The following is a 27,669-nucleotide window of genomic DNA, read 5'->3' on the forward strand; positions in this document are numbered from 1 at the left end:
AAAAATAAAACCCAGTAAATGAGTGAGAGAGAAAGAAAGAAGAAAGGCAGAAGGAGGGATATCTGTGTCTTCTTCGGTGAGCTGATTTTTTTCGAGATTCTTCACTGTGTGAGAGACTGTAGATATGTATGTGACAGAGAACCAGATTTTCTGATTCCTTGGTATTTTAGCAGTTGGTATCCTAATAAATTTTTTAGATGATTTTCATTGTTTTACTTTATTTAAACTTCAACCTGACAATAACATGCAGTCTTTCTTAGGAACTAATTGTGTGTCTGATTGACAATTTTATAGAACAAGGAGAATAAGTCAGAGCTGGGAGTATAACTAGGTGGTGAGTGCTTCCCGCCGAGCACAAGGCTCTGGGTTTGATCCCCAGCAGAGAGAAAGAAGGATTAAAAAACCAAAACAGAGGCAGCGGAGAGATGGCTAGTGGTTAAGAACACTGCCTGTCTTCAAGAGGACCTGGGTTCAATTCATAGCATCCACATGATGGCTCATATCTGTCCATAACTCTATTTCCAGGGGATCTGATGCCCTCTTCTGTCTTTCATGGCCACCGAGTGTGTAAGTGGTGTACAGACATACATTCAGGCAAAACACCTTCCCCTTAAAAAAATAAAAAGAAGAAAAAAGTAAGGGGAGATTTCCTCTTCTTCTTCTTCTTCTTCTTCTTCTTCTTCTTCTTCTTCTTCTTCTTCTTCTTCTTCTTCTTCTTCTTTTTTCTGAGATCTGTATAACGAAAGAAAATAAATTTGTTAACATATATACATGAAGATACTTGGGGAGAAATGTTTGAGAATACAAGCTTATATAACATCTTCCACCAGCAACAAAGGATGGTGTGTGTGTGTTTGTAAAGGTGGCCAGGAAAAATAAAACAAAAGGAAGGTTTGTGTAGATTTACAGAGGTGCCTTTTCCATGCATTGGCGCTCTATGTATGTGTGTGAGAGAGAGGAGGGGGGAGGAGTGGGAGGAGGAGGGAGAAGAAGAGGGAGCTATTTAGTCCTTTTTCTCCCCCTCATACCGAGGGTAACATTCTTAGAAACAGTATTTTCTGCATAGATACCAAAGGGCATCTAGTGGAGCTCTCATAAGCAGCCTCGTGGCAGAAAGCAGAGTGAGGGGCTTCAGCAGAGGAGTGTGAAAGCCTGAACAGTCTAGGAAAGCATATCAGGCTTTGGCAAGTATCCAAAAGAAAGAACAAGTGAAAAGGAGAAGTGCTTTTTGGAGTAAGTTGGATTAGCAGGACCTAAGCAGAGCCCCATGGCAAAGTTCCGTAAGAAACCCTACTGAAATTGGGGATTTGGGGAAGGGAATGTACATTATTCCTTAAAGGGGTAATTATTCCCCCCATCTTTTTAGCACAGCTGAAAGTATATAAGCCTTCTTGAGGGATGGTCTCCACCAGGTGATTGACAGGTCCAGCTGGATTAGCTTTTACATTTTGGGTAGTTTGGAATGTTAGATCTTAACCCAAGGCCAGACCTAGATTCCATTCTTTTCACCAGGAGGAAATAGCTTTCCTTTAATGGGCCTCCCCAAAACCGTGATCAAGACTATGACATTCCCACCTCTGAAGATATAATCTAAAAATCATTTAGGAATGGGCTGAAATTTGGGAGTAAGCATAACCTTCATTTCCACCATGAAAGTCTAGAGAGCCAGTTATGTTTACCAGAAAGAATGAATGCCTGGACTGGAGTTTTATTTCCACCTTCTTGTATAGCCTATGTTGGCTAGTTATTGTCAGCTAGACTTATGTGGGAAGAGGAACTCCATTTGAGAAATGCCTCCATTCAGATTGCAGGTAGCAAGTCTATGGGGCATTTTCTTCTCTCTCTTTTGGATATTTGAGACAGGGTTTCTTTGTGTAGCCCTGGCTCACTCTGTAGGCCAGGATGCCCTCAAACTCAGAGATCCACCTGCCTCTGCCTCCCTAGTGCTGGGGTTAAGAATCTTCTTGATTAGTGATTGATATGGGGTAAGGTGGGAGTGACGCCATCCTGGGCAGGTAGTTCTGAGTTCTGTACTAATGACTGAGTGAAGCACGGGGAGCAAGCCAATAAGCAGTGTTCCTCCTTGACCTCTGCTTCAGTTCTTGCCTCCGGGTTCCTGCCCTGACTTTCCTCAGTAATTAGAGTTGTGGCTTGAGAATTGTGAAATGAAATAAACCTGCCAGGCAGTGGTGGTTCGAGCCTTTAATCCCAGCACTTGGGAGTTAGAGGCAGGCAGATCTCTTTCAGTTGGAGGCCAACCTGATCTACAAGAGCGAGTTCTAGGACAGCCAGGGCTACACAGAGAAACCCTGTCCTGAAAAACAAAACAAACGAAGAAACTGAAGTTGCCTTTGGTCACAGCATTTCATCAAAGCAATAGAAACCCTGACTAAGTCAAGCCTCCAGGAAAGGTGCTCATTTGGGAGACTAGAAACCAGAACCTTTCTCCTCACTGCTCCCCCCTGCCCCATGTCTGGCATTACTGGCTAGAAAACCAAGGACATTTCTGGAATAATTGTTTTTGCAGTCCCCGTCTCCAGTTACTGTCTCCTACCATGCTACAGAGCCTCCAAATCTCTTTGCAGCACAGAACTGTGTTGAAAAACTTTAGGCACTAGACATTTGTGGCAATAGGAAGGAAAAGTCGATAGCATCTCATCTATGTGTGTTTTCTCTTCCATGTCCTGCTGTCTTATCAGGCCAAAGTAGAAGAGAAGATCCAGCAAGTGTTCAGTTCTTACAAGTTTAACCACCTTGTACCAAGGTAAGCTTGGGGCCCTTAAGGGAACCTTTTAACTTTCCTCTGTGCCTGTACTTAACCCCCAACCAGCTGAACTAAATCTCTAATTATATTGTGAACCACCCGATGTGGGTTCTGGAAACCAAACTCATGTCCTCTGGAAGACCAGCACGCACTCTTTAACTGTGAAGCCATTTCTCAACTCCCTAGAATAGCTCTTTTTGACACTATCCAAATGAAATTTGGGGAGAGACCAGTTGATCCACTCTCATGTAAGATGCTATATGGTCTGAAGTCCAGCCTCACCTTGCTTACCATGTCTATTGACACACACACACACACACACACACACACACACACACGGCCTCTTTCTCCTCCTTCCCTTCTTTTTGTTTTTAGTAACTTATTTTTTTATTTATTACAGTATATTCACTTTGTATCCCAGCTGTAGCCCCCTCCCTCATCCCCTCCCAATCCTATCCTTCCTCCCTCTTCTCCACCCATGCCCCTTCCCTAGTCCACTGATAGGGGAGGTCCTCCTCCCCTTCCATCTGACCCTAGCCTATCAGGTCTCATCAGGACTAGCTGCATTGTCTTCCTCTGTGGCCTGGTAAGGCTGCTCCCCACTCAGGGGGAGGTGATCAAAGAGCCAGCCCCTGTTCCCCCTACTAGGGAACCTACTTGGAGACTGAGCTGACATGGGCTATATCTGTGCAGGGTTCTAGGTTATCTCCATGCATGGTCCTTGGTTGGAATATCAAAAAAAGAGAACTTCAGACCTATCTTATGAATGTTGATGCAAAAATACTCAGTAAAATACTTGCAAATTGAATTCAAGAACACATAAAAGATACCATCCACCATGACCAAAGTAGGCTTCATCCCAGGCATGCAGGGGTGGTTCAATATATGGAAATCCATCAGCATGATCCACCATATAAACAAACTGAAGGAGAAAAACCACATGATAACCTCCTTAGATACTGAAAAATCATTTGATAAAATCCAACGTTCGTTTATGTTTAAAGCCCTGGAGAGATCAGGGATACAAGGCACTTACCTAAACATAGTAAAGGCAATATACAGCAAGCCTATAGCCAACATCAAACTAAATGGAGAGAAACTTAAATCAATCCCACTGAAATCAGGGACAAGGCAAGGCTGCCCACTCTCTCCATATCTCTTCAACATAGTACTTGAAGTCCTAGCTAGAACAATAAGACAACTAAAGGAGAGCAAGGGAATACAAACAGAAAGAAAGAAGTCAAAGTATCACTATTTGCAGATGATATGATAGTATACATGAGTGACCCCATAAATTCAACCAGAGAACCCCTTCAGCTGATAAACACCTTCAGCAAAGTGGCTGAATACAAAACTTTCTGTGTTTTGAGACGGTTTTTCTGTATAACCCTGTTCTAGATCCACCTGCCTCTGCCTCCCCAGTGCTGGGACTAAAGGTGTGTGCTACTGTGCCTGTTGGCTGACTTCTTAAGACAATTTTTAATTAAGACTCTGGGGACTTTTTCTTTTTAGACACTTGGTCAAAATATATTTCTACAGCCAAGGAGGCCCAAGAGGTAGAAATTCATTCTCTCATTTGCCTTGCAATGCTGGGGTTTGAACTCAGGGCCTCACACACACACACCCCCACCCCCACCCTAGAATTAACCCTTCCATGCTTAGTATGGGCAATCTTTTGAATTCTCCGTAGTCCTTGGTCCAAGTACATCAAAGTCATGTGAGACTGGTTCATCAGGAACCTGGGCTGACCGCTGTCGAGGCCTGTCTGTACTCTGTGGGTGAGAAGCGCCTGTTGCACTGACCTTATGACAACGGGCTGGGCACTTGTTACTGAAAATTTACATATGGCTCTAGCCTTGTTACCTTCGAGCCTTTGTTCCCTCTCTAATTAGCCACTGCAGAAAACAGCTGGAAAAAGTGGCATTTGCAAGGAAGGGCATGTGAGAAGGCGAAGGTCCTCATCCCTCCTTGGAAAGGCAAGGGGGAAAGTGTGGGTCAGCTACAAGAGTCTTTCCCTAGCCTGCCAGGCTGCAGAAGCCTCTGCATTACCTAACCTCAGTCCCAGGAACTATTCCTTTTGTCATGAGCCACAGCAGGAGCTCAATGAATGACATTTATGTCAACAGCTCAGGGGAGCAGCCACCCCTCCTGCCGCCTCCACACAAACCTGCTCCAGCTTCACTCCTCAGTGGTTGGACCTGGTGCTAAAGGACATTTTGGAGGGCCTTGCTGTTAGCCATCGCGTCCACAGATGACTCACCTGACTGAGCTCTGACTCACTGTCTTCTGCCTGGGCCCCTGTGGACACACAACACATCCTCTTGTTCCCACGCAACGGACCTGTGACACCTGACATTCTCTCTTCATTCCCCATCCAAACAGAGCCTTTGGACTCTTGTTCTTGAGGAGAGACGAGGAAGGCTGAGGGGCTGCAGTCTGGACGGGTTTGGGGGAGTGGCTGTAGAGACCCCGCCCCCAGTTCATAGATCTTAGGTCAGGTGTGCTGGAAAACAAATGTGCTTCTTGGGCTTGGAACTTTCCAGAGACAGAATATGTCAGGTTTCTGGGTCTATTTCAGGAATCATAGCTTTCAATTTTTATCCTTTTTTTCTCTTTTTAAAATTTTCTTTTCTTTTGTATTTCTTTGTTTCAATTTTTGTCATTTTTGCCTATGAAAATGAGTGTCTTAAAGGATAATTGGCATGTTAGTTGATGTTAGAGATAATAAACACTTTTGCTGAATAGCTGAGTATGTAAATCAGAATATCAGTATAAAGCTGAATACCACAGATGAGCCTCTATGGTATAAGGATCAGTCTGGGTTATGGTTCAGTTCGGTAAAGTACTTGCCATAATGCACCAGGCTTCAATGCCCAGAACCCCCCCCCCCCCACCACCACCAAGGAATTTTAAATTATTATAAATTTAACGCTTCGGTAGCCACAGTTTAAGTCTTGGCTAGGAGGTACACTGAAATGGTGGAGTAGTTGTCTAGCAGGTGTGAGTCCCAGAGTCACACCACAGAAAACAAACAAAACAAAAACAAAAACAAAGCAACATACTGCAAATCAAAGAACCGAAGTCACCCGTCAGACTTCGACAGCTCGGTTCGGGAACAGATTTCATGGCTCAGCGCTATGCATAGCCAGCTGTTGGCAGTCCACCCAGGTGACACGGCTTGTTTGTGTTCCTAAGGCCATGATGCTGATGAGGTGTGACATGCTGCCAGGACCGCTGGCTGTGCACGGGTCCAGGAATGCCTGCTGTGATGCTGAGGCAGGCAGTTGCTATTCAGGCTGCCAGAGCCAGGAAGCACATGCGGCTGGCGGTCAAGGCCAAAGCTGAATGGTGCTGCATTCTACAGCTAATCCCCTTCTGTCAGGAGTGGTGTTATATGCCTGTAATCCCAGTGCTTTGGGTAGGGGAGTAACGGCAGGAAGAGCAGGACTTCAAAGTTTTCCTTAGACATGAGTTCAAGACCAAGACTAGCCTGGATTACAGGAGACCTTATCTCAAAAAAAAGATAAGATTTCCCTCTGTGAAGTGTGCATCTGTTTTAGAGTGAGGTAGCCAGTATCAAGAGGCCCTTCTTTTTCTTCTTTTTTCTTTTTATGGTGCTGGGGCTTAGATTTAGGACCCTCTCTGCTACTAGGTGCTCTACCAATGCCCTGTATCCTCAACCCTTGACCTCAGGTCATCAGACTCATTGGCAAGTTCCTCTACCCACTGAGCCATCTTCCTAGCCTTATTGTTGTTGTTTTGGAGTATTTTGTTCTTTGCTTTGGTTTTGGCTTTGTGTTTTTGAAAGGGGTTCTCTTGTTTTCCAGAGAGATACATAACTTAGCATGACCTTGAACTTGATCTTCTCCACCATCTCCCAGATGCTTTGGTCTTAAGTGTATGTACACCATGATGCCACATTGCATCCTGCTTTTTAAATTTTTTAATGAAAGTCAGTATTTTCTGTTAGAAACCCAGGACAAATGGCTAACTGTGGTGCCTGTTTAAAACGGGACTTTCTTTGGACCACCAGCTCCCGAATAATGACACAGAGACTTATATTTATGGTCAGCTTAGGCACTATAGCTGGGCAGATTCTCGGTTCTTCTAACCTGACAATACTGGCACCTGACAATATTGGCCTGGCGCATGTCCCGCCATGTACAGGCTACCTCTCGATCTTAGTCCTAGCACTTGTTTCTTCCTCTGTGCCCAGTTGCTGACTTCTGCACCTCAGCTTTCTTCCCAGAGTTCCCTTCTCTCCTTGCCTCAGCTATTGGCTGGATCAGCTCTTTATTTAACCAATACAGGAGGTGCTGGAGAACAATGTTTACAAAATACTGAGGCGGGTGATGCTTCATAAAAATGATAACACCAAAGTCCAGCCTGTACTCAACTCTCTGGGTACAGAAATCAGCATTTGAATAATACAAGGGAAATCTTTACACAGTGCATGAAAAGATCACCCCAGCACTGGTTAGCACACCAAAGCAGACTCAGGCTAGAGTCCTGGCACTTCTCACCCTTGCCCCTTCTAAACCTCTCCAGTCCCTGAGCTTACCCACCTTCTCCCAGCTTTTCGTTCCTATCTATATAACTCAACCAATTAGGCTATGTGCTGTCTTGGTTCTTTTTGCCCTTTTGGTCTTCTTCTGTCTCTCTTCTTCCTCTCTCCCCCTCTCTTCTCAAGGCCTAGTCTGTTCTGCTCCCCATGTTCAGCCTGGACTCTTCCAGATGCCTCTGGCTCTTCCTCATATCCTTAGTAAACCTAGGGTCTCAACTATACCTCATAGTCATTCATTTTTCTCTTCACTTTTTTTTTTTTCTGGCCATTGAGGTCAGACCCAGGGCCTCACACATGCTGTGCAGTCGAACCAGCCTCTCCACGGGCATTCTTGTTCTGCCCCTTATGAATGGGTAGTTTTCCAGTCCAGCACCTTAACTACTTGGTCATCATAGTCCTGTTTACTTTTTCAGTTCATTTCATACTTAATGTGAAACCTAAAATGTGTGACTTGTGCATGCACAGACAAACACACACAAACACAGAGACACACATGTACACACATACAGAGACACACCCTCACAGACACACACATATACATAGACACACAGACACCACACACCCACCCACCCACACCCACGCACACACACCCCCCACACACACATGTTTAAAACTGTTTTTTCCAGGGCAGAAGTGACCTGTGTGCTCCTTAGTAGGAAGCCATGCTGGCAGTGCACTTGAGGTTTTCCCTGGAGGGTAACTGTTGCAGTGGTTCTGAAGCCAGCACTAAGTCCTCAAAACTTGACCTCTGTCTTCCACTATTCCCGCATAGAAAACCTGAGGAACTGGGAGACATACTCCTTAGGCTGCATTTTCTATACTCAGTGTCTACCGTGTCACAGTTGGCCACAGGACACTCGGGTGGTCCAGGGGAAGTATGTTTATTTGATTTTACTCTGCCTGTTCTCTTGAAGTCTTTTAGGTTTTTGCCCCCACTCATTCTGCACCAGTATTTGAAGAGTCTCCAAAGAGCCGGATATTCTGTAGGGCTTGGAAAGCAGCCTGAACAAGACAGGCCCTGGTCTGATCTTAATTCCCTTCCCACTCCAGTTCCCATCCCCCTCTGCTGGTGACATGAGTGTCCTTATCCACTGTCGTTCTGAACCCTTGCATCATCCCTGTCCTTCCACTCCAGCCTCTGTTTTTTTTTTCCCTGCCCTTCTTGGCTTTGAGGCTGAGCTCTTGGTGGTGGGAGGAGCTTTGGCTTTCAACTTCCCACACAGAACGAAAGGGGACTGTGCTGAAAAGGGAGTGAGTCAGCCTGGGCTGTGGTGACCAAGCGCACACTGGGTGCTCTGAAACCCAGGAACTTAAGAGCTTTAAGATGTTGGAAATCCAAGATCAAGATGCTAGCAGGCCTGGTTTCTCCTCAGGCCTTTCTCCAGGATTTGCAGTTAGCTGCCTGGCTGTCCTCACAAGGCCTTTTGTTTGTGCTCAGACTCCCTAGAGTCTCCCCTCCACCCCCAGCCCCTTCAGGGCCTTTGTGCTTGCTGGGAGTGCAGTCTACATTGAGCTATACCCTAGTGTTCTTCTGCTTGCTGGAAGCACCTGTCTTATTGGATAGGGCCTCATTTAATCTTAGGATCTCATTTAACCTTAAATTCTTCCTTAAAGGTCTAGTGCCTAAACCCTGTCACACTATGGGTTTAGATTGCAACGTTGATTGTGAGGGGGTAGGGCACAATTTAGCTCCTAGCAGTAGCCTTTCAGTGCAGTGATTTACCAAAATAAACTGAACACCTCAACCTAGCAATCCATTCATACATATGCTTATGGTTAAATGGATGAAAAAGAAGCAGGAAGTTGGCTTGGGGAAATGGTCATTGGAAATAATCTCTCCCCAAATCCCGTAACCCTACCTTTTGCCTCCAGCTTATGTGGTTGAAGTTTTTCAGATAGACCCAGCTAAACAAACTCAGCAGCCCCCACTTTCAGCAGGGCTCCTGGGGCCTGGCTGTCTGTGGGTGAAGCCCAAGGTTGAGGGGAGCATTTTAGGAGGGTGCTTGTCATTGGCTGACTCAGGTTCTTTCTCTAGGGAGCAACCTGAGGTAGAGGAGTTGCTGATGGAGGTTTCATTCTATTACTGTTCCTGAGCAATGGGGTTCAGGCAGTTCCTGCCTCTTAAGCAAGCCAATCTTTTGCCCTTTGGAGGCCAAAAGCTTTGGCCTTGGAGCACGTGGATTTCTTAGTGTCTGAAAAGTCCCTAGTCAAATAAAAGGATTGTTGAAAAGACAAGAAGACTTTTCACTTTCACTCGCTTGTTATTACTGTCCATATGTGTGTCTGGTGCATGGGTAGGCCCACGCACGTGGAGGTCAGAGGACAGCTGGAATTGATTGTCCTTCTGCCTCCTTCTGCTGTTACACGGGTTTCTGGGCTCAAACTCTGGTCCTCAGGCTTGCACAGGCAAGTGCTTTCCCAGCCCAGGAAGTCTGGAACTCCCTGGTCTTGGACTCGCCGTCTCCCTGCACCAGCCTCCTGAATGCTGGGATCACAGGTACACACCACCACATCCGGCTTTGTTTCTTTTTAAAAGAAAGGAACAAAAAAACCCGTTTTTTTTTTCATATTTATTTTTGAAGAAAATAACTTAGTGAAACATAATTCATACATAATTCATTAGAGTTTCAGTGTTTGAAAAAACACTGTGTGTGTGTGGTATGGGGCACTTGCATAGTATGGTGCTTGGAGGTCAGAGGACAACTTATAGGACTCAGTTCCGTCCTCCCACCATGTGGGTTCCAGGGATTGAACTCAGGTCATCAGGCCATGGTGGCAGGTGTTCTTTCTTGCTGAGCTGTCTCACTGAGCTCCGTTTTTGTACTTTTGGAGGATTTATTTAGTTGTTTAAGTCAGCTTGGTAAAAATGCCATGTGTGGTGGCACCTGCCTATAATCCCAGCAGAAGCAGAAGCAGGTGGATCTCTGAGTTATAGGCCAGCCTGTTCTACAAAATGAGTTCCATGGAAGCCAGGGCTACATAGAGGAACCCTGTCTCAAAAAATAAAAACAAATACTGTGCTTGATTTTGTGTGGCTTGTGTTTCTCCAGTCACTGCTGGTCAGTCCTTATAAATGGTCTTGCTCGCTCTTGTCATAGGCCCGTGCTGGCCTGTGTTTCCATCCTGCTCAGTCTGAGCCAGGACACATGAGCTATTTCAGAAATCTGCTTCCCAGCTTCCCTCACTCCCCTGCCTAGTCTGCTCTTCCTCTCATCCCACTGCTGTTTCCTAAATAGTCCCAGCAAGGAAGCCAGGTATGGGAGCACACAAGTGTAACATAAGCCCTCCGGCTGAGGCAGAAAGATTTTGAGTTTGAGGCCAACCTGGACTACACAGTGAGACTCTGTCTTTAAAAAACAAAACAACAACAACAAAAAATACTTCTGAGTTCAAGGCCAGCCTGGTCTGCAGACCTTGAGTTCCAAGACAATGAAGGCTACATAGAGAAACCCTGTCTCAAAAAAAAAAAAAAAAAAAAAAAAAGATTAAAAAAAACAAAACAAATCAAGAAGCCACTTGGAAATGTTGGCTGACTGGCTTCACTAATTTTTTTTTTTTATATTCCTTGGCTTCCAGTCCCTTTCTTCATCTCATGTATTCTCTAACGCCCTCGCCACAGCAGCCAGTCTATAGCTTCTGTGATCTGGGTTCCTCATTCCTGAGAAATCACAGGCTGCCATCCCACATGCTTTCCTCTGTCTGTTCGTCCCCGCTTCAAGCCCCTAGACTTGGCTGGCGTCACACATCCGCTCATCACCTCCTTTCTGTCTCTGAGAATATGGAATTCTTCCTTACCGGAGGTTCACAGCACTGGCTGCCTAAGCCACGTCAGTAACTCCCTTTAAAATCACTTTCACTCGCTTGTTATTACTGTCCATATGTGTGTCTGGTGCATGGGTAGGCCCACGCACGTGGAGGTCCGAGGACAGCTGGAATTGATTGTCCTTCTGCCTCCTTCTGCTGTTACACGGGTTTCTGGGCTCAAATTCTGGTCCTCAGGCTTGCACAGGCAAGTGCTTTCCCAGCCCAGGAAGTCTGGAACTCCCTGGTCTTGGACTCGCCGTCTCCCTGCACCAGCCTCCTGAACGCTGGGATCACAGGTACACACCACCACATCTGGCTTTGTTTCTTTTTAAAAGAAAGGAACAAAAAACCCGTTTTTTTTTCATATTTATTTTTGAAGAAAATAACTTAGTGAAACATAATTCATACATAATTCATCGAGTTCAAATATATCATTCATCAGTTTGAGTACATTCACAGAGTTGTATAGCTGTTATAGTTAATTTTTGAGCATTTCGTCATCCCTTAGAAGGACACCCTTGGTCATCACTCTCAGCTCATCCATCTTTCTAAACTCTAGACAACCAACTAATCTACGTACCGTCTCTAAGGAAAATCCCTCTGTAGACATTTCATATAAATAGAACCATACAGTATGTGGTATTTTACAAGTGGCTTCTTTCACTTAGCATGTTTTTGGGGTCATCCTTATTGTATTTCAGGCTCTCGTCTGCTCTTAGGTTTTACTTGTTTTGCTTTGGAGACAAGTTCTCAGGATGGCCTGGAACGCTGTGTAGACTGGACTGGCCTTGAGCTGACAGCATTCCTCTTGCGTCTAGGCTTTCTGAGTACTGGATTTACGGGCTTGGGCTCCTATACCCAGCTTTGCTTTTAGGATTTTTTTTTTTTTCTTTTGTTTTGACACTTTGTAGCCCTGGCTAGCCAGGAACTTGCTATATAGCCCAAGGCGGCCTGGAACTCACAAAGATTTACCAAGTGCTAGGATTAAAGGCGCGCACACCACCATGCCCAGCCTGCTTTTAGGCTTTAAACAACTCCCTCAATGAACCTACAAGTCCTGCTCCTCTCCAGTCTGACTTCTCTCTGTCTACTCCCTTGTACTTTGGCTCCAGCTTCTGAACTAAATTAGTAAATTAGGTAAAATATGCCATGGTATCCTCTTCGGTTTTGGCCTGGCCATTTCATGCTGCACCCTGCTCTCGGTAGGAGAGGATATTTCTGACTTCCTTTCCCTTCTCATGAACTCAGAGCCTACTGCTCTTACCAGCTCAGAGCAATAACTGGACAGAGCTCTGCTTGCTTTTACTTGTCTGAACCATAGCTGTAGGGAACAGCCATCCTGGACCTCCTTGCAAGACATTGCCTATACAGGAGTCCTGACCATTGGACCCCCCTGAAAAAGAAACGGAGTCTGGCTGTTTTCTCTTCCTCCTTTTTGTTTTTTGAGACAGAATCTTATGTAGCTCAGGCTGGCCTTGAACTTGTTATATAGCAGAAGAAGACCTTGAACCCCTGATCTTTCTGCCTCTAGCACTAGGATCAGAGTCCTGGGACACCACATGTAGCACCTGTTTTCTGTCTCTATAGTCTGTTCTGACCTCTGCCCTGAGTGCTGAGGTCACTGACTGCTGTCGTTGGTCTTCTTTTCTCCAGTCTTCCTACATCATCTGCCACCTTGGACAATAGATAAACATTCCCATCTCTATATGTGCCTGTCTGCATCTCCTATTGCATCAGCCCCTTTTCTGTTGCCTAAACTGGGAAAAATTCTTATACAAATATGTCTTACAGTGCATTCTGCTTAGCGATTCTGGAGGCTGTGAAGCCGAGGAGCCTGGCAGCATCTACTTGGCTTCTGTGAGGGCCTTTGCTCTGTTTCGGCTCAGAAGGCAAGAGGGTGAATGAGGAAGAAACACAGTGAGGAGCAGCCTCGCTGTGTAACCGACTGTTGGAAGCCACCCACTCGTTTGAGAAAGGCATTACAAACCCTCTCAGTGACTTAATGAACACTTCTTCAGATGCCCGCCATCTCCTAGTGCCACTCTGATTTTTTTTTCTTTCTGAGAAGGGTCTGGTTATGTAGGCTGGTCTTGAACTTGTAGCCCTCCTGCCTTCTGAGTGTTAGCATTACAACAGGTGCATGCCACCGCCATTCCTTTCTAATTTATTTCATTGAGACAGCATTTCTGTTCCTGCGGTACGAGAGGCGTCCGAGGTAGAGAGCACATGAGTGATGTGTTCTGAGCACAGAACAGTGGGAGTTATAGAAACAATTGTTTATTGACTACCTAGAAGAGAATGGTTCTCTTTCCTGTTATTGCTGTAGTCAGCAGGCTCAGTGACCGTCTGGACATTCTTTCCTTTTTTTTTCTTTCTTCCATAACCACATTAGGCCATTTTCTCACACTAAGCAAGAAGTCCCGCCTCTCTCTTTGCCCTTGCAGGTGGCCACGGGCAGCACATTCCATCTTAAAGCCAGTATTGCTGACCCCAGTGCCACGGGTGTGACTGGCTGCGCAATGCAAAAAGCATCCTCTGGCCAGGGCTGTGGGTCAGCATGTGGGAGGTGGAATTTTGGAGCCAGAGTAACAGATGGACAACCAAGGGGTAGGCAGGGGACAAAGTACAGATCTCAGTCAAGTGGTCCCAGAAGAAATGACTGAAGGGACAGTGACGGTGGGAGCAGCAAGGTTCTCAGTTAGATTGCTTGCAGCATGGGCAGTTCCTAGGAGCTGGAAGAGCTTTCTGAGTAGACTATTAGTGCCCAGGAGAGCAGGAGAGTGTGCCCAGTGCAGGGCAGTCACCTCCTTCACAGAGTGCTTTCTGTCAGACACCTGCCAGGACAGTGTGCTGGCACTCGGAGACCTCAGATGCACGCCTCTTTTCTCTGGTGTAGTCACCATTTGTGCCAACTTAAGTTACTAAGCATCCACTTAGTGATTGTGTGAGGGTGTGTGTGTGTGTGTGTATGCGTGTGTGTGTAGCGGGAATGGGAGCTATTAGGAGGGCTTACAGGCTCTTTGTCTTTCCAGGCTCATTTTGCAGAGGGAGAAGCACTTCCATTATCTGAAAAGAGGCCTTCGACAGCTGACAGATGCCTACGAGGTAAAACCCTGCCCTGGAACTTCCTGTCAAGCACCGGGCTGTGCTCCTCTTTGAACACAAAGGCTGTTGGTTTTCGCTTGCAGCAGATGCGCCCATCCAACCACATGGCTCTGGCAGGAACCAGGCTGATGTTTCAGAGCCGGACTCTTAATAAAGTCTCCTCCAGCAAGGAGGTGATGGCGCACGCCTTTAATCCCAGCCCTGGGAAAGCAGAGGCAGGCAGGTGAATCTCTTGAGTTCGAGGCCAGCCTGGTCTACAGAGCTGGTTCTAGGACAGCCAGGATTACGCAGAGAAACCCTGTCTTGGAAAAAAAAAAGTCTTCTCCAGCTCTGTTGGCCCTAGAGCTAGTAGAACACCATAGATGGGCTGGGACACTCCTTCATCATCTGATCACAGCATGCTTTCTCCTGACTCCCTTTACACGTAGCTAAAAGTCAGTTTTACCTTGTGGTCCTCACACTGTGACCCTGGGGGCTGATCCAGTGTCTCTCTTGGCCAGAGGACCAGTACCTAAATTCCAGAGGGCACGTGAATCTTAAGGCATGATTCTGAGCGCTATGAGATTCATCAAAGAGTCTCAGAACTGTGGTGGGGTAGAAACGGCTGTGACCAGCAGGGCCCCCGTCTCCCTGCCTCCCTTCACAAAGGTAGTGCTGCCTTTAACGGGCTGTCATTTTAGAGTTCTATATGTGATGGGGGGGCAGGGGAGGGGTTTTCCAAGTTTCATAGTTAACCTGAGTAACACAGCCTACACCCCAACTCTGACATTTACTTCTTTTATAACTTGGAAAAAAATGAGTCTCCGTAGACCTCGTTTATATTCTTTAAACCTGAAGAACTGATAACTGGTACTGCTCTGCCAAGCTTGTGATACTCACGTTTGACTTGAATCAGGATGGAGGTCTGTCCACACCTCACCTTCAAAAGACTTTGCCCAGTCTCCCAACACTCACCCTCCTCCAGGTGCTCAAAGCACTTACCAGGTGTATGTACACGTATTTACCTTGTTCCAGAAAGACATGGGGTAACTTACGCTCGTGTGTCTGCTGCCTCTCCCTCTAAGATAGCCACACTGCTATTCTATGTGCTGAGCACCCCGTGACTCAGAATCAACGTCCATCATTCCATGCCCCCAAAGTCTGTAATATTTGGCACAAGTAGATACCACATATTTGCCAAATCTGTGAATGAGTGAATTCAAGAGATGTCTTTTCGAGATTATGTTTCCTTGGGTCTGCACTGGGAAAACATCAGCGGAGGTTAACTTCCAGTCTGAATGTGCTCTGCTTGGACACCTGCAAGGAAGGGACCAAGACTCCTTTCCTATTGTCCTTTTGTCACAGTTGAGAGCATCTTCATTTACTGATTGTTGTCCAAGCCAAGATGCCTCCTCCCCTCGCTGGGCTTCAGGAACTAAGACAGATGTAGCCTTGTCACGGGATCTTAGAATGGCTGAATAAAGGGTGTGTTTTCTCCTCATCCCTCCCAGTGTCTGGACGCCAGCCGCCCCTGGCTCTGCTACTGGATCCTGCACAGCCTGGAACTCCTCGATGAACCCATCCCCCAAGTAGTGGCCACAGAGTGAGTTCTGGCTCTGGGGAGCCTGGGGTGTCCTCTAGAATCACGTCCTGGCTTTGAAATTCCTTCTGTTCCTGCTTTACTTGTTGTAAATGGAGAGGAAAGAAACCCTTGCCCTTCCTTTGACCTCCAGCAACTTCCAGAAACTCCTCCACTCAGAAGCCCTATTGTAAGGTGGTGGGTAGAACAACTCTTTGAACATCCAGAGGAGCTGTTTTTTTTCCTGTGGTTTTCTCTCTCTCCCTCTCCTCATTCCTTCTTCCCTTCTTCCCCCCCTTCCCCTCCTCTGTCTCTCTCTTTCTCCTCCTTTTTTTAATTTTTAATTTTTTTTTTTTTAATAAAGACAAGACCTCTACAGGTGGTGGTAGTATAAACCTTTAGTCCCAGCTTTTGGGAGGCAGAGGCAGGCAGATCTTTATGAGTTCAAGGCCAACCTACTCTACATAGAGCCAGGGCTACATGGGGAAACCCTGCTCGAAAACAAACAAGCAAACAAACATTCCAGTTCTCTGTGTAGCCCTGGCTGTCTTAGACTCCCTATGTAAAACTGGCCTTGAACTCACAGTGATCCACCTGCCTTCTGCCATCCATGTACTCTGGCCCTGATCTTTGAGAAGTCTTCACCATCCTCTGTGACAGTCATGATGAAGTGCCATGGAAAGCACGTACCACTCTATGAATCCTAACATACCTCCACAGAGGTGTGGTCCTGGGGACAGCCCAGCTTTTGCCCGGACTAGATGGGTAACTGCTTAGATGCACTAATGCTGTGACTCAGTTTTCAATGACCTCTGACTGATGACAATGCATGTAAGCAACCTAGATGTTTCCCCAACTGCTGGTGCAGATGGCACTTGTAAGGTGGCTCCTTGTGCTCATCTTAAGAAAAACAGCAAACAAACACCAAAACTGACCATGCCTTCAGCCTTGGAAAGACCTGGGGTAGGAAAGGTGGGCCAGGAACTGAACCTAAGGGGTTTATGGAGAGCATGGTTTCTTGGCTTGTGTGCTTCCATTCCCTTGTACTCCAGAGGGTGAGGAGTTTGGGATGCAAGGGTCCTGAGCCAGGTTTGGTTTTACGCAGCAGAAGGTGGCAACTGTGCCAAGATGGGTGGAGGCTAGCTGGAGCCCTCCCTAGTCCCAGAGACCCTGCCTTGTCACATTGTCAGGTCAGAAGAACAGAACTTACATTGTCTCATTCATTCTCTCTTAACAATAACCTCTCATTCTTGCCTTCCTGGGAAGGGTGTCTTGTGATGAATGTGGATGGAGAAGATAATGAAGAATTAAGCCATTAACCCTTAGAATTCATAGTTTGGAGGCAGAGGGAAAATATGCATGGTTTTTATAAGCCGGACATTGAAACAGCCTGCGTGCTTCCAGCACTGGAAGTAGAGCTGGACACAGTTTCTGCAGTAAAAGGAATGCAATTGTCAAAATAAAGGCCCATGTGTTTTTGAAATACCAGTTGGGGGTTGACGGTCGTTTGGGAAGCCCCCCCACCGACACCTACACTGTCAGGATGTGTGCTAGAATAGGAAAGATGCCTATGAGAGAAGCGAGGGGAGGAGGGATTCTGTGAGAGACAAGAGGGCATAGACCCTGTAAAGTGCAGCGACCAGGGAGGGGGCTGGGGTACCTGCAGTGGAAAAGCTCCAGTCACTGTCAGGTTTTTTTTGTTATTGTTGTTTGGTTGGTTGGGTTTTTTTTTTTTTGTTTGTTTGTTTTTTTTTTTTGGTTGCATAGGTGCTCTGTTTGCACTGTCACTTATCTGAGGAAGTCACTGTCACAGTTGCTTTTTGATAATATGAGATAGGAAGAGGGGTGAGGTGAGATGGCATGGCAGACACCTGTCTTGACGTGTGATGACCTGTGTCTGACCCGGGACACACAAGGTGGAAGGAGGGAGCCGGATGGCAAGAGAGGCCTCCTTAAAGGGCTTCTCACAGCCGACAGCATCAGTCTAAGACCTAACATTTACAGAGTAGCTGGGCATGGTGGTACACGCCTTTAATCAGGCGGGCAGATCTCTGAGTTTGAGGCCAGCTTGGTCTACAGGGTTCCAGGACAGCTGGGGCTGCACAGAAAAACACAGTCTCAAAAAATAAAACAGAACAACAATGACAAAAATTAAAGTTTAAGTGAATTAATTGCAGCATAGTACATACGGTGAAATATGCAGCCGTTTAAAGTTGTTTAATATTTGTTTATTTGCGTAGAAGAATGTATGTACGAAGGGATCCAGCACTCAGAAGGCTGAGGTAGGAGTGTCCAGAGTCTGAGGTCAGACAGAAAAGGGCAGGGGCTGTAGGTCAGTGGTTCAGAGTTTGCCTTGCATGGTAGAGGCCCTGAGTTTGATCTTCTGCAGTACCCGCCTACCCCCATACCAAGAGAAAAACAAACAAAACAAAACAAACAAACAAAAAGTACTGATGGCTATCCATAGAAAAGCAAAGCAACCAAAACCCACAGAAGGTTGCAAGTACGTATGCTACAGTTCAGTCGGGATATAGTTTTTAGGGTGTGGTAGTGTACACATTTAATCCCAACACTCCGCAGGTAAGAGGCAGGCAGATAACTGTCTATGTAGGCCAGCCTGGTCTACATAGTGAGTTCTGGGACAGCCAGAGCTACACAGTGAGACCCTGTCACATATATATATTTCTAAGCTTATTTACATTTTCTACAATTTCTACAGTAAACCTTCATTATTTTGTAAGTAAAATGATGTTTTATCCAGGCATGTTTTCAATACCAGCACTCAAGGAGGTAGAGGCAAGCAGATTGACGTGAGTCTTGAGGCTAGCCTGGACTGCATCGGGAGTTCTAGGCTAGCCAAAGCTACATAGTGAGATCCTGTTGTTTCTTCCCTACAAAAGAAGGAATTTTGAAAATAAAGAGCCAGTTTAATAATCAATGGCTTTGGGCTTGTTTTACAACTGACTTGAAAGCATTTATTTATAGTTCCCCTGAGCGTTGATTTAATAAACCTTATTTTTATTTTTTTAAAGATTTATTTAGTTTCTCTATATGAGTACTCTATCTGCATGTACACATGAATGCCAGAAGAAGGCATCAGATGCCAGTATAGATGATTGCAAGCCACTGAGTGGTTGCTGGGAATTAAACTCAGGACCTCTGGAAGAACAGACAGTGCTCCTAACTGCCGAGCCATCTCTCCAGCCCTTATTTTTATTTATTTATTTTAAATTTTATTGCCAGTTTTAGAGACAGATCTCTCTTTGCAGACAGAAACTCACCACGTAGCCCAGGCTGGCCTCAGACTCATGGTTTCCTCCTGCCTCAATCTGCGAGTGTTGGGATTTCAGGCGTAAGCTACCCACCTGGCTGGCTTTAATGAACTTCAAATCCTGTTATTGTTTTTCAGTACTAGGGAGTGAATCAAGGGCCTTATGCATGCTGGGTAACTGTCCCCTAGCTTGCTTTAATGAATGAATGAGTGTGTGTGTGTGTGTGTGTATGTGTGTGTGTGTGTGTGAGAGAGAGAGAGAGAGATACATATCTGTGCCTATGTACAGGTCTCATGAGTCTCATAGCAAGTACTCTTACCCACCGAGCCATCTCTCCAGCCTGTCTTAACATATTTTTTTTATTTTGTTATTTTTATTGTATGTGTGTATTTTTATTGTGTCGTGTAGTCACTGGTGTGGGCATGTCTGTTCCATGGTGCGTGTGTAAAGTCAGAAGACAACTTTCGGTAGTAAGTTCTCTCCCTCTACCTTGTTCAGGGTCTTTTTCTCTGCTTCTGAAGCTTAGCATCCTCCAGGCTGGTTGGCCCAGGATTTTCCAGTTCATTCATCTATTTTATTTTTAGGCTTATCCTTTTGTTCATTAATGTACTCAAATATTAATTCCCTACATTTTGAAGGATATTTTTTATTGTTTTTGTTTTTTTGAGACGGGGCCTCTATGTAGTCCTGGCTGTCCTGGAGTTCACTGTGTAGACCAAGCCAGCCTTGACTTCATGGAGACAGATGCACCTCCTCTGTCCCCTGAATGCTGGGATGAAAGATGTGCTTGAAAGATGTATTTTTAAAATTATTTTTAGAAAAATAAAAATCAGGGAGGGAAAGATACCCTAGCCATTAAGGCCAAGGCTCATAGCTCTAACAGCAGGGTTATTTTTAACCTCAAGAGAAATGACAATCTCAGCCCATAGGACTTGCAGTTGAAGACATGGAGAGACCTTAATTTTTTTTTTTTAATTTAAAAATTTTTATTTTTTGAAATAATTCTTAAGTTTTTAGAATTAAAATATAATTACATCATTTCCCCCTTTCCTCCTTCCAGCCCCTTATCGCCTTACTCCCTTCCCTCTCACATTTGTAGCCTCTGCATTTATTTTACACAAGGAAAGGGAAAGCTTTGAAATGTGGCCTATTTTTCTTCCTACATATATTAAGGCAACCTTGTTGGCAGAGAGCCCGCTCTGGAGTTTCAGCATTTTCTCTGCCCTCATCCCCATGTCACCTGCGCTCAGCATGCACAGTCTGCACACACACAAAGGTCTCTCTCTCAGTTTTCCTATTTTGTTCTCTCTCCAGCTTTTATTTGTTCAGGAAATAACATAAGCCGGGTTCCCTCTAGTGGACAGAATGGCTTTTGTTAACTTCTGTGACGGCTGAGGGAGGCTAGCAGGGCCAGGGTAATAAATTCAGAGGTGGGAATTTGGACTGCCTCTCTTAAGAGATTATACATAAATTTATATGTATGCTTACATAAAACAAATGGGTGAATAAGTATTTTGGAGCAGAACACTTGTTTGGCTTAATGATTTTAGCACTGAAGGAAGTTCTTTAATGTGATTCTCCTTCATCACTAACAGCTACTTTAAAAACACACAGAGAACAAAGTGGAAAGGAGCCCATTGTACTGTTAAAATTAGGCTTTTATGTCCAGGATGTTGCTCGCTGGTAGAGTACTTGCCTAGCATGCAGGAAATCCTAGGTTCAACCCCCAGCATTTCATAAATTGGATGTGGTGGTGCACACCTGTAATCCCAGTCCTGAGGGGGTGGAGGCAGGAGGATCAGAAACGTAAGGTTGTCCTTAGCTACTTAATGAGTCTGAGGCCAACCCGGGCTACAAGAGATACTGACTGCAAGAAAGACCTGAACTTCTGATCTGTCTCCCTTTACCTTTCAAGTGTGAGGATTACAGGCATGTGTCACATTTTACATGCTATGGGGAGGTGGGTGAAACCCACTGTATGCTAATTAGCAAGCACTCTACCAGGTAAGGCACACCCAAGCCCCTCCTTTAAACATTTATTTTAACATATGAGTGGTCTGATTCCTAACCTTTCAGTGATGGCATCCTACCCGGTCACCTGTCTTCTGGGTGCTTTTCTGGGCTAGGTTCTGCTGGCATCTCGTGGGCACAGGCCAGGGAGACTATGAAGTACCTATAAGGGGATGTCTCAAAAGAGAAAACTGTGCAGTGCGGAGAAACCCTGCTCTCCATAACCCACTTTAAACCTGACCATGCTTCCCAAACAAATGGGCCTGTTAGCAAAGGCTCCAGGTAGCTCTGGCCTCCCGGAATCAACAGGAGATGCTGGTCACCCTTTAGCTGCTCATTGTTGGGTTCCACCTGGCTGGAGCAACGCAGCCGTTTTATAGAAGAAGCTCTGCTGGAGTTTTGTTTTGCTTTGTTGGTTGTTGTTGTTGTTGTTATTATTACTGTGATGGAGATTGTATCAGACCTTTGTGCTTGCTGGGCAACCAATCTACTACCAAGCCACACATCCTTAGACTTTTTTTTTTTTTTTTTTTAAGATTTATTTTTATGAGCATTGGTGTTCTGCCTGCATGTCTGTGAGAGGGTGCCAGATCCTCTGGAAGTGGAGTTACAGACAGTTGTGGGCTGCCATGTGAGTGCTGGGAGTTGAACCCGGGTCCTCTGGAAGAACAGCCAGTGCTCTTAACCGCTTGAGCCCTCTGTCCTGCCCCAGAAATGTTTTTAAAGTCTAAACTAAGCTGTTCTTAATACAGGCAAGCCTCACTCTTTGTTATTTGCTAGAGTTTGTGTCACGCCCTTTGAATGAAGAGGAATGTAGCTGGACCTCCTCCTCGCTGGCTTTGTCCATAATTTTAATCCTTTTAATAGTCTCTTCCCTTTCCTGCTTTAGTATTTTTTTTTATATTTACCTATTTTTAACATGTATAATCTGAGCTCTCACTTAGTTGGAAAATAGAGGCCAGAGCCAGGTGCAACTCTCAGCAGTGCCGGGTGGACACCTTTAACAAGAATGCTTTTTTGTTGATTTATCCGTAGCTCACAGGCCGCAATCACAGTCCTTTCCCTGCTGTGAGTTCCTGGTCATTTCCGAACTTGTGTGTCTATGCTTCCCTCCCCCACTCCTGACCCCCAGTGTGCTATTTACTAGTTGAACCTGTTATACTTGCTCTATTCTTAACTGGTCTCTGTTTTCCCACTTATTTTACATTATCTGCAGGATTGTGAATCCTTCGTCCCCACTAGCCACGGTTTTTTTCTCTAGGTTAGTGTAACCGTTTCTAGAAGTCCAAGCAGAGCAAGTTAGGAGGCCAACAACAGAACCCGAGTGAGGTGGCTCAGCGAATAAGGGCGCTCAGCACAAAAGCCTGATGACCTGAATTTCATCTCTGGAACCCTCGAAAAGTTGCAAGAAGGGGACCAAGGGCACAGAGTTGTGCTTTGCCTCCCATATGTCTGGTGCCCTATCATACACACACACACACACACACACACACACGTAAACATAATAAATGAAATTAAATTTAAAACACTAAAGCCAAAACCCTTTTCCCTTGAATTTGTTTCTCTCAGAAGTTTCACATTCTCTGTAGTGGTTGAATGCCAGAGAAGCAGTGTTCAATAGTCCCACAATAATGTGAAGATTCTGTGGCTGTGTGCGACCCGGCGTAGTCACTGCTAGCGAAGCACTTGAAATGTGGCCTGTGAGACTGAGGAGCTAAATTTTGTTTGTTTCGGTTTTTTTGTTTGTTTGTTTGTTTGTTTTGTTTTTTTGAGACAGGGTTTCTCTGTGTGGCTGTCCTGGACTCATTTTGTAGACGAGGCTGGCCTCAGACTCAGAGATGCGCCTGCCTCTGCCGCCTGGAGTTCTGAGATTCCAGGCATAAGCCGCCATGCCCTGCAAAGAGTTAAATTTATTATTTTAATTAAATTGAATTAAACTTTCAATTGCCCCCTGTGACTAGGGTTGCCTTGCCTGTTGGACAGGGCAGGTGTTTTCCATGGGTCTCCACAATGTGGTTGTCAGGCCAGCAGCATTATCATCACAGAAGCAGCTGAATGTGGTGGTTCATTCCTGGTTAACTCGAGGACTTAGGAGACTGAAGCCGGGGGGGGGGGGGGGGGGGGGATTGCTGCAAGTTCAAGGCTAACTCAGCCATGTAGTGAGTTGCAGGCCATCATAGGCTATCAAAGGAGGCCCTTAAAACAAAACAAACCTAAGCTGGACATGGTATCGTGCACCGATGATCCCAGCACCCAGAAGGCAAAGGCAGGCTGATCTCTCAGTTCAAGGACAGCCTGGTCTTCAGGGCACTAGGGATTACACGCATGTGCCATTGAGCCCGGCGAGCTGTTGGTTTTTTTAATAAATATTCCTCAAAGTAATTTTATATGGTGCGACAAAGTTGGATGTTGCTCGTCCTTTGTGGGTGGCCACGTCACTCGGGCCTCTGGTGATGGTTCGGACTCTTGAGCCTCAGAAGCCTAGGTCTCTATTACTCCACTGGCCCCAGTGCACATGGTTTGGGTTTGCACTCTGCAGGTCACTAATGTGCAAACTGGGACATAAAGCTCAGGCCCCTTGAATAACCTGGATGTGCATCTGAGCGCTTTCATGAATACTTGTTTTCCGTAAAGCGTCCTCTTGTTGTTTGCTCAAAGCTTCCTGGTTGCATTTTTTATCAGTTGACACTCTTTTGGTTGGTTTCTGGAATTTTTGGTCTGTAAGTGTTCCTTCCCATCCTGAGAAGTCACAGCATCGCTGACATTTTGTTTTCTAAGGTCGCTAAGACGTCTGCTAATGGCAGCTTGTCACTTCACAGCCTGTTCCTTAAGGTGCAAGTTGGAAAGGCTCAGGATCGGAATGTTCCGTAGCATGGAAGGGTGAGGCAGGAGGGAAGCCCCACCCCCAGTTCCCTCGCACAACCTCATGGCAGTCAGCTGAGGGAGGATGGCGAGGAGCCAGGACATGGAGGTGTCTGGAACATTCAGATCCCACTCCCTCCGGAGGTGAGGCTACTGGGTCAGGAGTGTTACATTCCCCTACAACATTCTATCTTAGGTGCTGGGGAAGAAATGGATACTAGGTGACTTTTTTTTTCTTTTCCTTTTATTTTATTATTATTAATAATTAATTAATTAATTTTTGAAGGTCTTACTCTTATAGCCCAGGCTAGCCTGAACTTTCTGTGTAATTCAGACGTGCCTCAAACTTATGAGCTGAGGAGAGTGGTGTACATGTGTAATTCTAGATTTGGAAGGCTGAGACAGGATTCTGAGATCGAGGTAAACCAGCCTGCGTAGTGAAACCCTCTCTCAAAAGACCAAAAAAAAAAAAAAAAAAAAAAAGAAAGAAAGAAAAAGAATTTTGTAATGCTGGGATTGAACTCAGGGCTCTGTCACTGAGCAGCTTGTATTTCCAGGTCCAGTCTGTTGAGGGTTTTTTTTTTTGTTTTGTTTTGTTGTTTAAAAAGGTTTATTTTTATTTTATGTGTATGAGTGAGTGTTTTGCTTACATGTATGTCTGTGCACCATGTGTCTGCCTGGTGCCCATAAAAGCTAGAAGAGGGCATCGGATCCCCTGGTTACAGATGGTTGTGAGCGACCATGTGGGTGCTAGGGATTGAACCCAGGTCCTCTGCAGGAAGCAGCAAGTGCCCTTAACCACTGAGCCATCTCTTCAGCCCAGCTGCTGAATTTTATTTCAGTTGAAAACCTTTTGTTTTTGTATACCAAAAGCTTCCAGTTGGCAGATGGCTTTTTGTCAGGAACTGTTCTTAGCTACTTATTTCTGGATATTTCATAAGAATTGACTATGGCTGGAAAATATATAAGAAGCAAATTCCACTTTGGAAAAATTTTCTTAAAAATGTACTCCAGAATGAACTCAGTCCTCATTTGACTAGAGATGAGCAGGGGTATGTGGGTAGGGGGCTTCGGAAGGGAGGGTGAAATAGGGAGGAGAGGAGGGAGGGGCCTCTGACTGAGATGTAAATTAAGTAAACTAATTAATTAATTAAAAATGTACTCCAGAATTGCTTTCTTCTTTGACTATAAACTCTAGTTTCAATCCTTGTGTTGCCTACCATAAAAGTTTTAGGTATAAGTAGAAGAAAATGAGGATTGTCTTAACCTGGGAAGGCTAAAATAGCCAGTCTGTTGCTGTACCTGTCTACATAACGGAAATCCTGAAATCAAAAGTAACTGTGTCTGACGGCTCACACCTGTAATCATAGCACGTGGGAGACTGTAGCCGACAGATTGCTGAGTTCATGGCCACACTGAGCTACAGAGAGAGACCTTGCCTCAAAACAAACAAACGAAACAGGCCTGGTGATGACCTGAGCGGTTAGAGTATTTGCCTAGAATACTTGAGGCTAGGGGTTTTGATCCCCAGCACCTCATAGACCACATCTGTGATCTGAGTGCGTAGGAGGAGGTGAAGGCAGGGGCATCAGAAAGTTCAGGGTCAGTCTCAGCTACTTAGCAAGCTGGAGGCCAGCCTGGGACATATGAGACCTTGCCCCACCTGCTATGTATGGCAGTGGAGTAATGAGCACAAGCCTTTGTGGAAACTAGCCTTTGTGGTCTCCCTAGCAGCAGAGAACAAGCAAGATTGAGGCGATGGGTTTCAAACTACAGGTATGCTTATCTATACATTCATGTGTAAGTCATAAAACTAGAAAGATCATGAAGGAAGGAAGAGAGCTTAAGGGAAAGGGCAAAGACGATAATGAACATGTGACCTGAAAGTAGAAGGGGGTGCTATCTGGGTGAAGAGAGGAAACCAGGCAGGCAAGGGAGGGGAGGGGATGAATTAGAACAAAGCCTAATGACACATACGTTGCAAATGCCGTAATGAAATAATCATGTTGTGTGCCAATTTTAAAAAATCAATTTACAAAACAGTTTTTTAAAATTTTTATATAACTACTTCTGTGTTGGAACTTATCCTTTAGGGCAAACTGAAACCATGCTCCTGGCCACTCATATTTGGCTCAGAATAAACTCTTTCTCATTTGAAGAGAAGAGAGAAAGAGGGTAGAGGAAATAAATAATAAAGGAGATGAAACAGCCCGGAAAGGAGGCCTTGGCAGCTAGAAAGACAGGCTTGCCGGAGGTCTCTTGGGTGGAGGTTTTCCTGACAGGAGGCTGTGACCTCAGAGTTGTAGGGGAATGATGTGATAACCTGAGCCTTCCTCATTGGGCCCTTCCTGGAATGGTCTTTTCCCATAAACTGTAGAGGACCCTATGCAAGTAAAGGCTCTCTCGATTTCACCTAGAGCACGAATGTAACTGATGCCATGCCCAACAGCAAATTCTCCAGGAACAGTTTTCCTTTGTGAGGAAACTGGAGCCTCTGTTGTTTAGCATGAAAAATTCACAGACTGAAATGCCTTCTTCTGACGAGAGTCAGCAGTGCCTGTCACGGTTACCTTTTCATCACGGTGATAAAATGCCCAGACAAAGCCACTTAAGCTGTTTCTGCTGTCCTTCCATGCACTGGAATGGAGCTCACGAATGTCCCGGCTGATGCTCAGAAAACATCAACTGTGTAGAAAAGAGAGGTGCCAAGTCCATATCAGGCTGTGCTCCAAAGTCACTGTCTGGCTGCTAGCAGTGATGATGAAGCATGGTGACTTTGGCAAGTTTGAAATCACTACTGACCTCAGAGCTGGGGAAATCGATAGAACCTCACAAGCAGGTTGAACAAGTGTGGGTGACCAGCCCCGATCTGATGTGCGGTTCAAGGGCCCAGAATGATGGCAGAACAATCCCGTCAGTTCAGTTTCACTCAACCTCTGTTGGTGTCATGGGCCATGAAGGAGCAAGATGAAAGCATACAGGAAGAAAAAACCCTGGGATTATTTTTTTAGGGATTTAAAACATGTATAAATAAGGTGCCTGGGTGGCAAGTATAAAATGAAAGAAGAGAAGGAAAAAAAAAAAAGCAGCTTGAGAAAGAGAGAGAGAGGGTTTGTCTGGGCTTATGGCTGCAGGGTTATAGTCCACCATGGCAGGAGCAGGAAGCTAGCTTTATGTGTACATTCAGAAAGCAGAGAATACACATGAAGCAGGCCTCGTTCAAGGTCCACCGAGCTTCAAGTTCTAGCTTCCTGTGAGGTTACCTCCTAAAGGTTCCACAGGGAACACCAGCAGTTGGAGAGCAAGTGTTCAACTCAGTGAGCCCACGGGTATTGGGGCATTTTACATTCAAACCACAACAGTGCCATCTTGAGCCTTCTGCTCTCCTGCCTTCCTAACAGCGGGTTGTACTGCACTCAAAATTGCCTTACTGGTGGTGGGAACAGAAAGACAGTTGCCGAAAGAGCTCAGGTGACAGTGAGTGAGATAGTGTGTTCACAGGCCCAGGAAAAGCATCTAGACCAGTGGCCGCATGTTCAGGAGCAGCTAGAGGTAGAATCCAGATGTCCTCAGAAGAGAAAAGTGTATGACTCCAGATCCAGGGTGACAAGTTTAGTGAAAAATAAGAGAAAGGTTTGGTCAAGAAGCAAGTCTGTGAAAGGTTTCCTGCCAGCCTCATGCTCTTTGTTTTATGACAAGACGAATTCTTAAATAGAAGACTCAGGAGTGT

General features: G+C 45.5%; 1 protein-coding gene across 1 annotated transcript in view; it reads left to right on the forward strand.

The window, feature by feature from the left end:
• Fntb (farnesyltransferase, CAAX box, beta) overlaps positions 1-27,669 on the forward strand; it is an 83,693-nt gene that overhangs the window by 15,771 nt on the left and 40,253 nt on the right. Inside the window, exons 2-4 of the mRNA XM_021635530.2 lie at positions 2,700-2,764; positions 14,165-14,237; positions 15,728-15,819. Of these exons, the coding sequence (XP_021491205.1) occupies positions 2,700-2,764; positions 14,165-14,237; positions 15,728-15,819 (230 nt within the window). The remainder of the gene's footprint in view (positions 1-2,699; positions 2,765-14,164; positions 14,238-15,727; positions 15,820-27,669) is intronic.

Source organism: Meriones unguiculatus, chromosome 7 (assembly GCF_030254825.1).
Source record: "Meriones unguiculatus strain TT.TT164.6M chromosome 7, Bangor_MerUng_6.1, whole genome shotgun sequence".
Lineage (NCBI taxonomy): Eukaryota > Metazoa > Chordata > Mammalia > Rodentia > Muridae > Meriones > Meriones unguiculatus.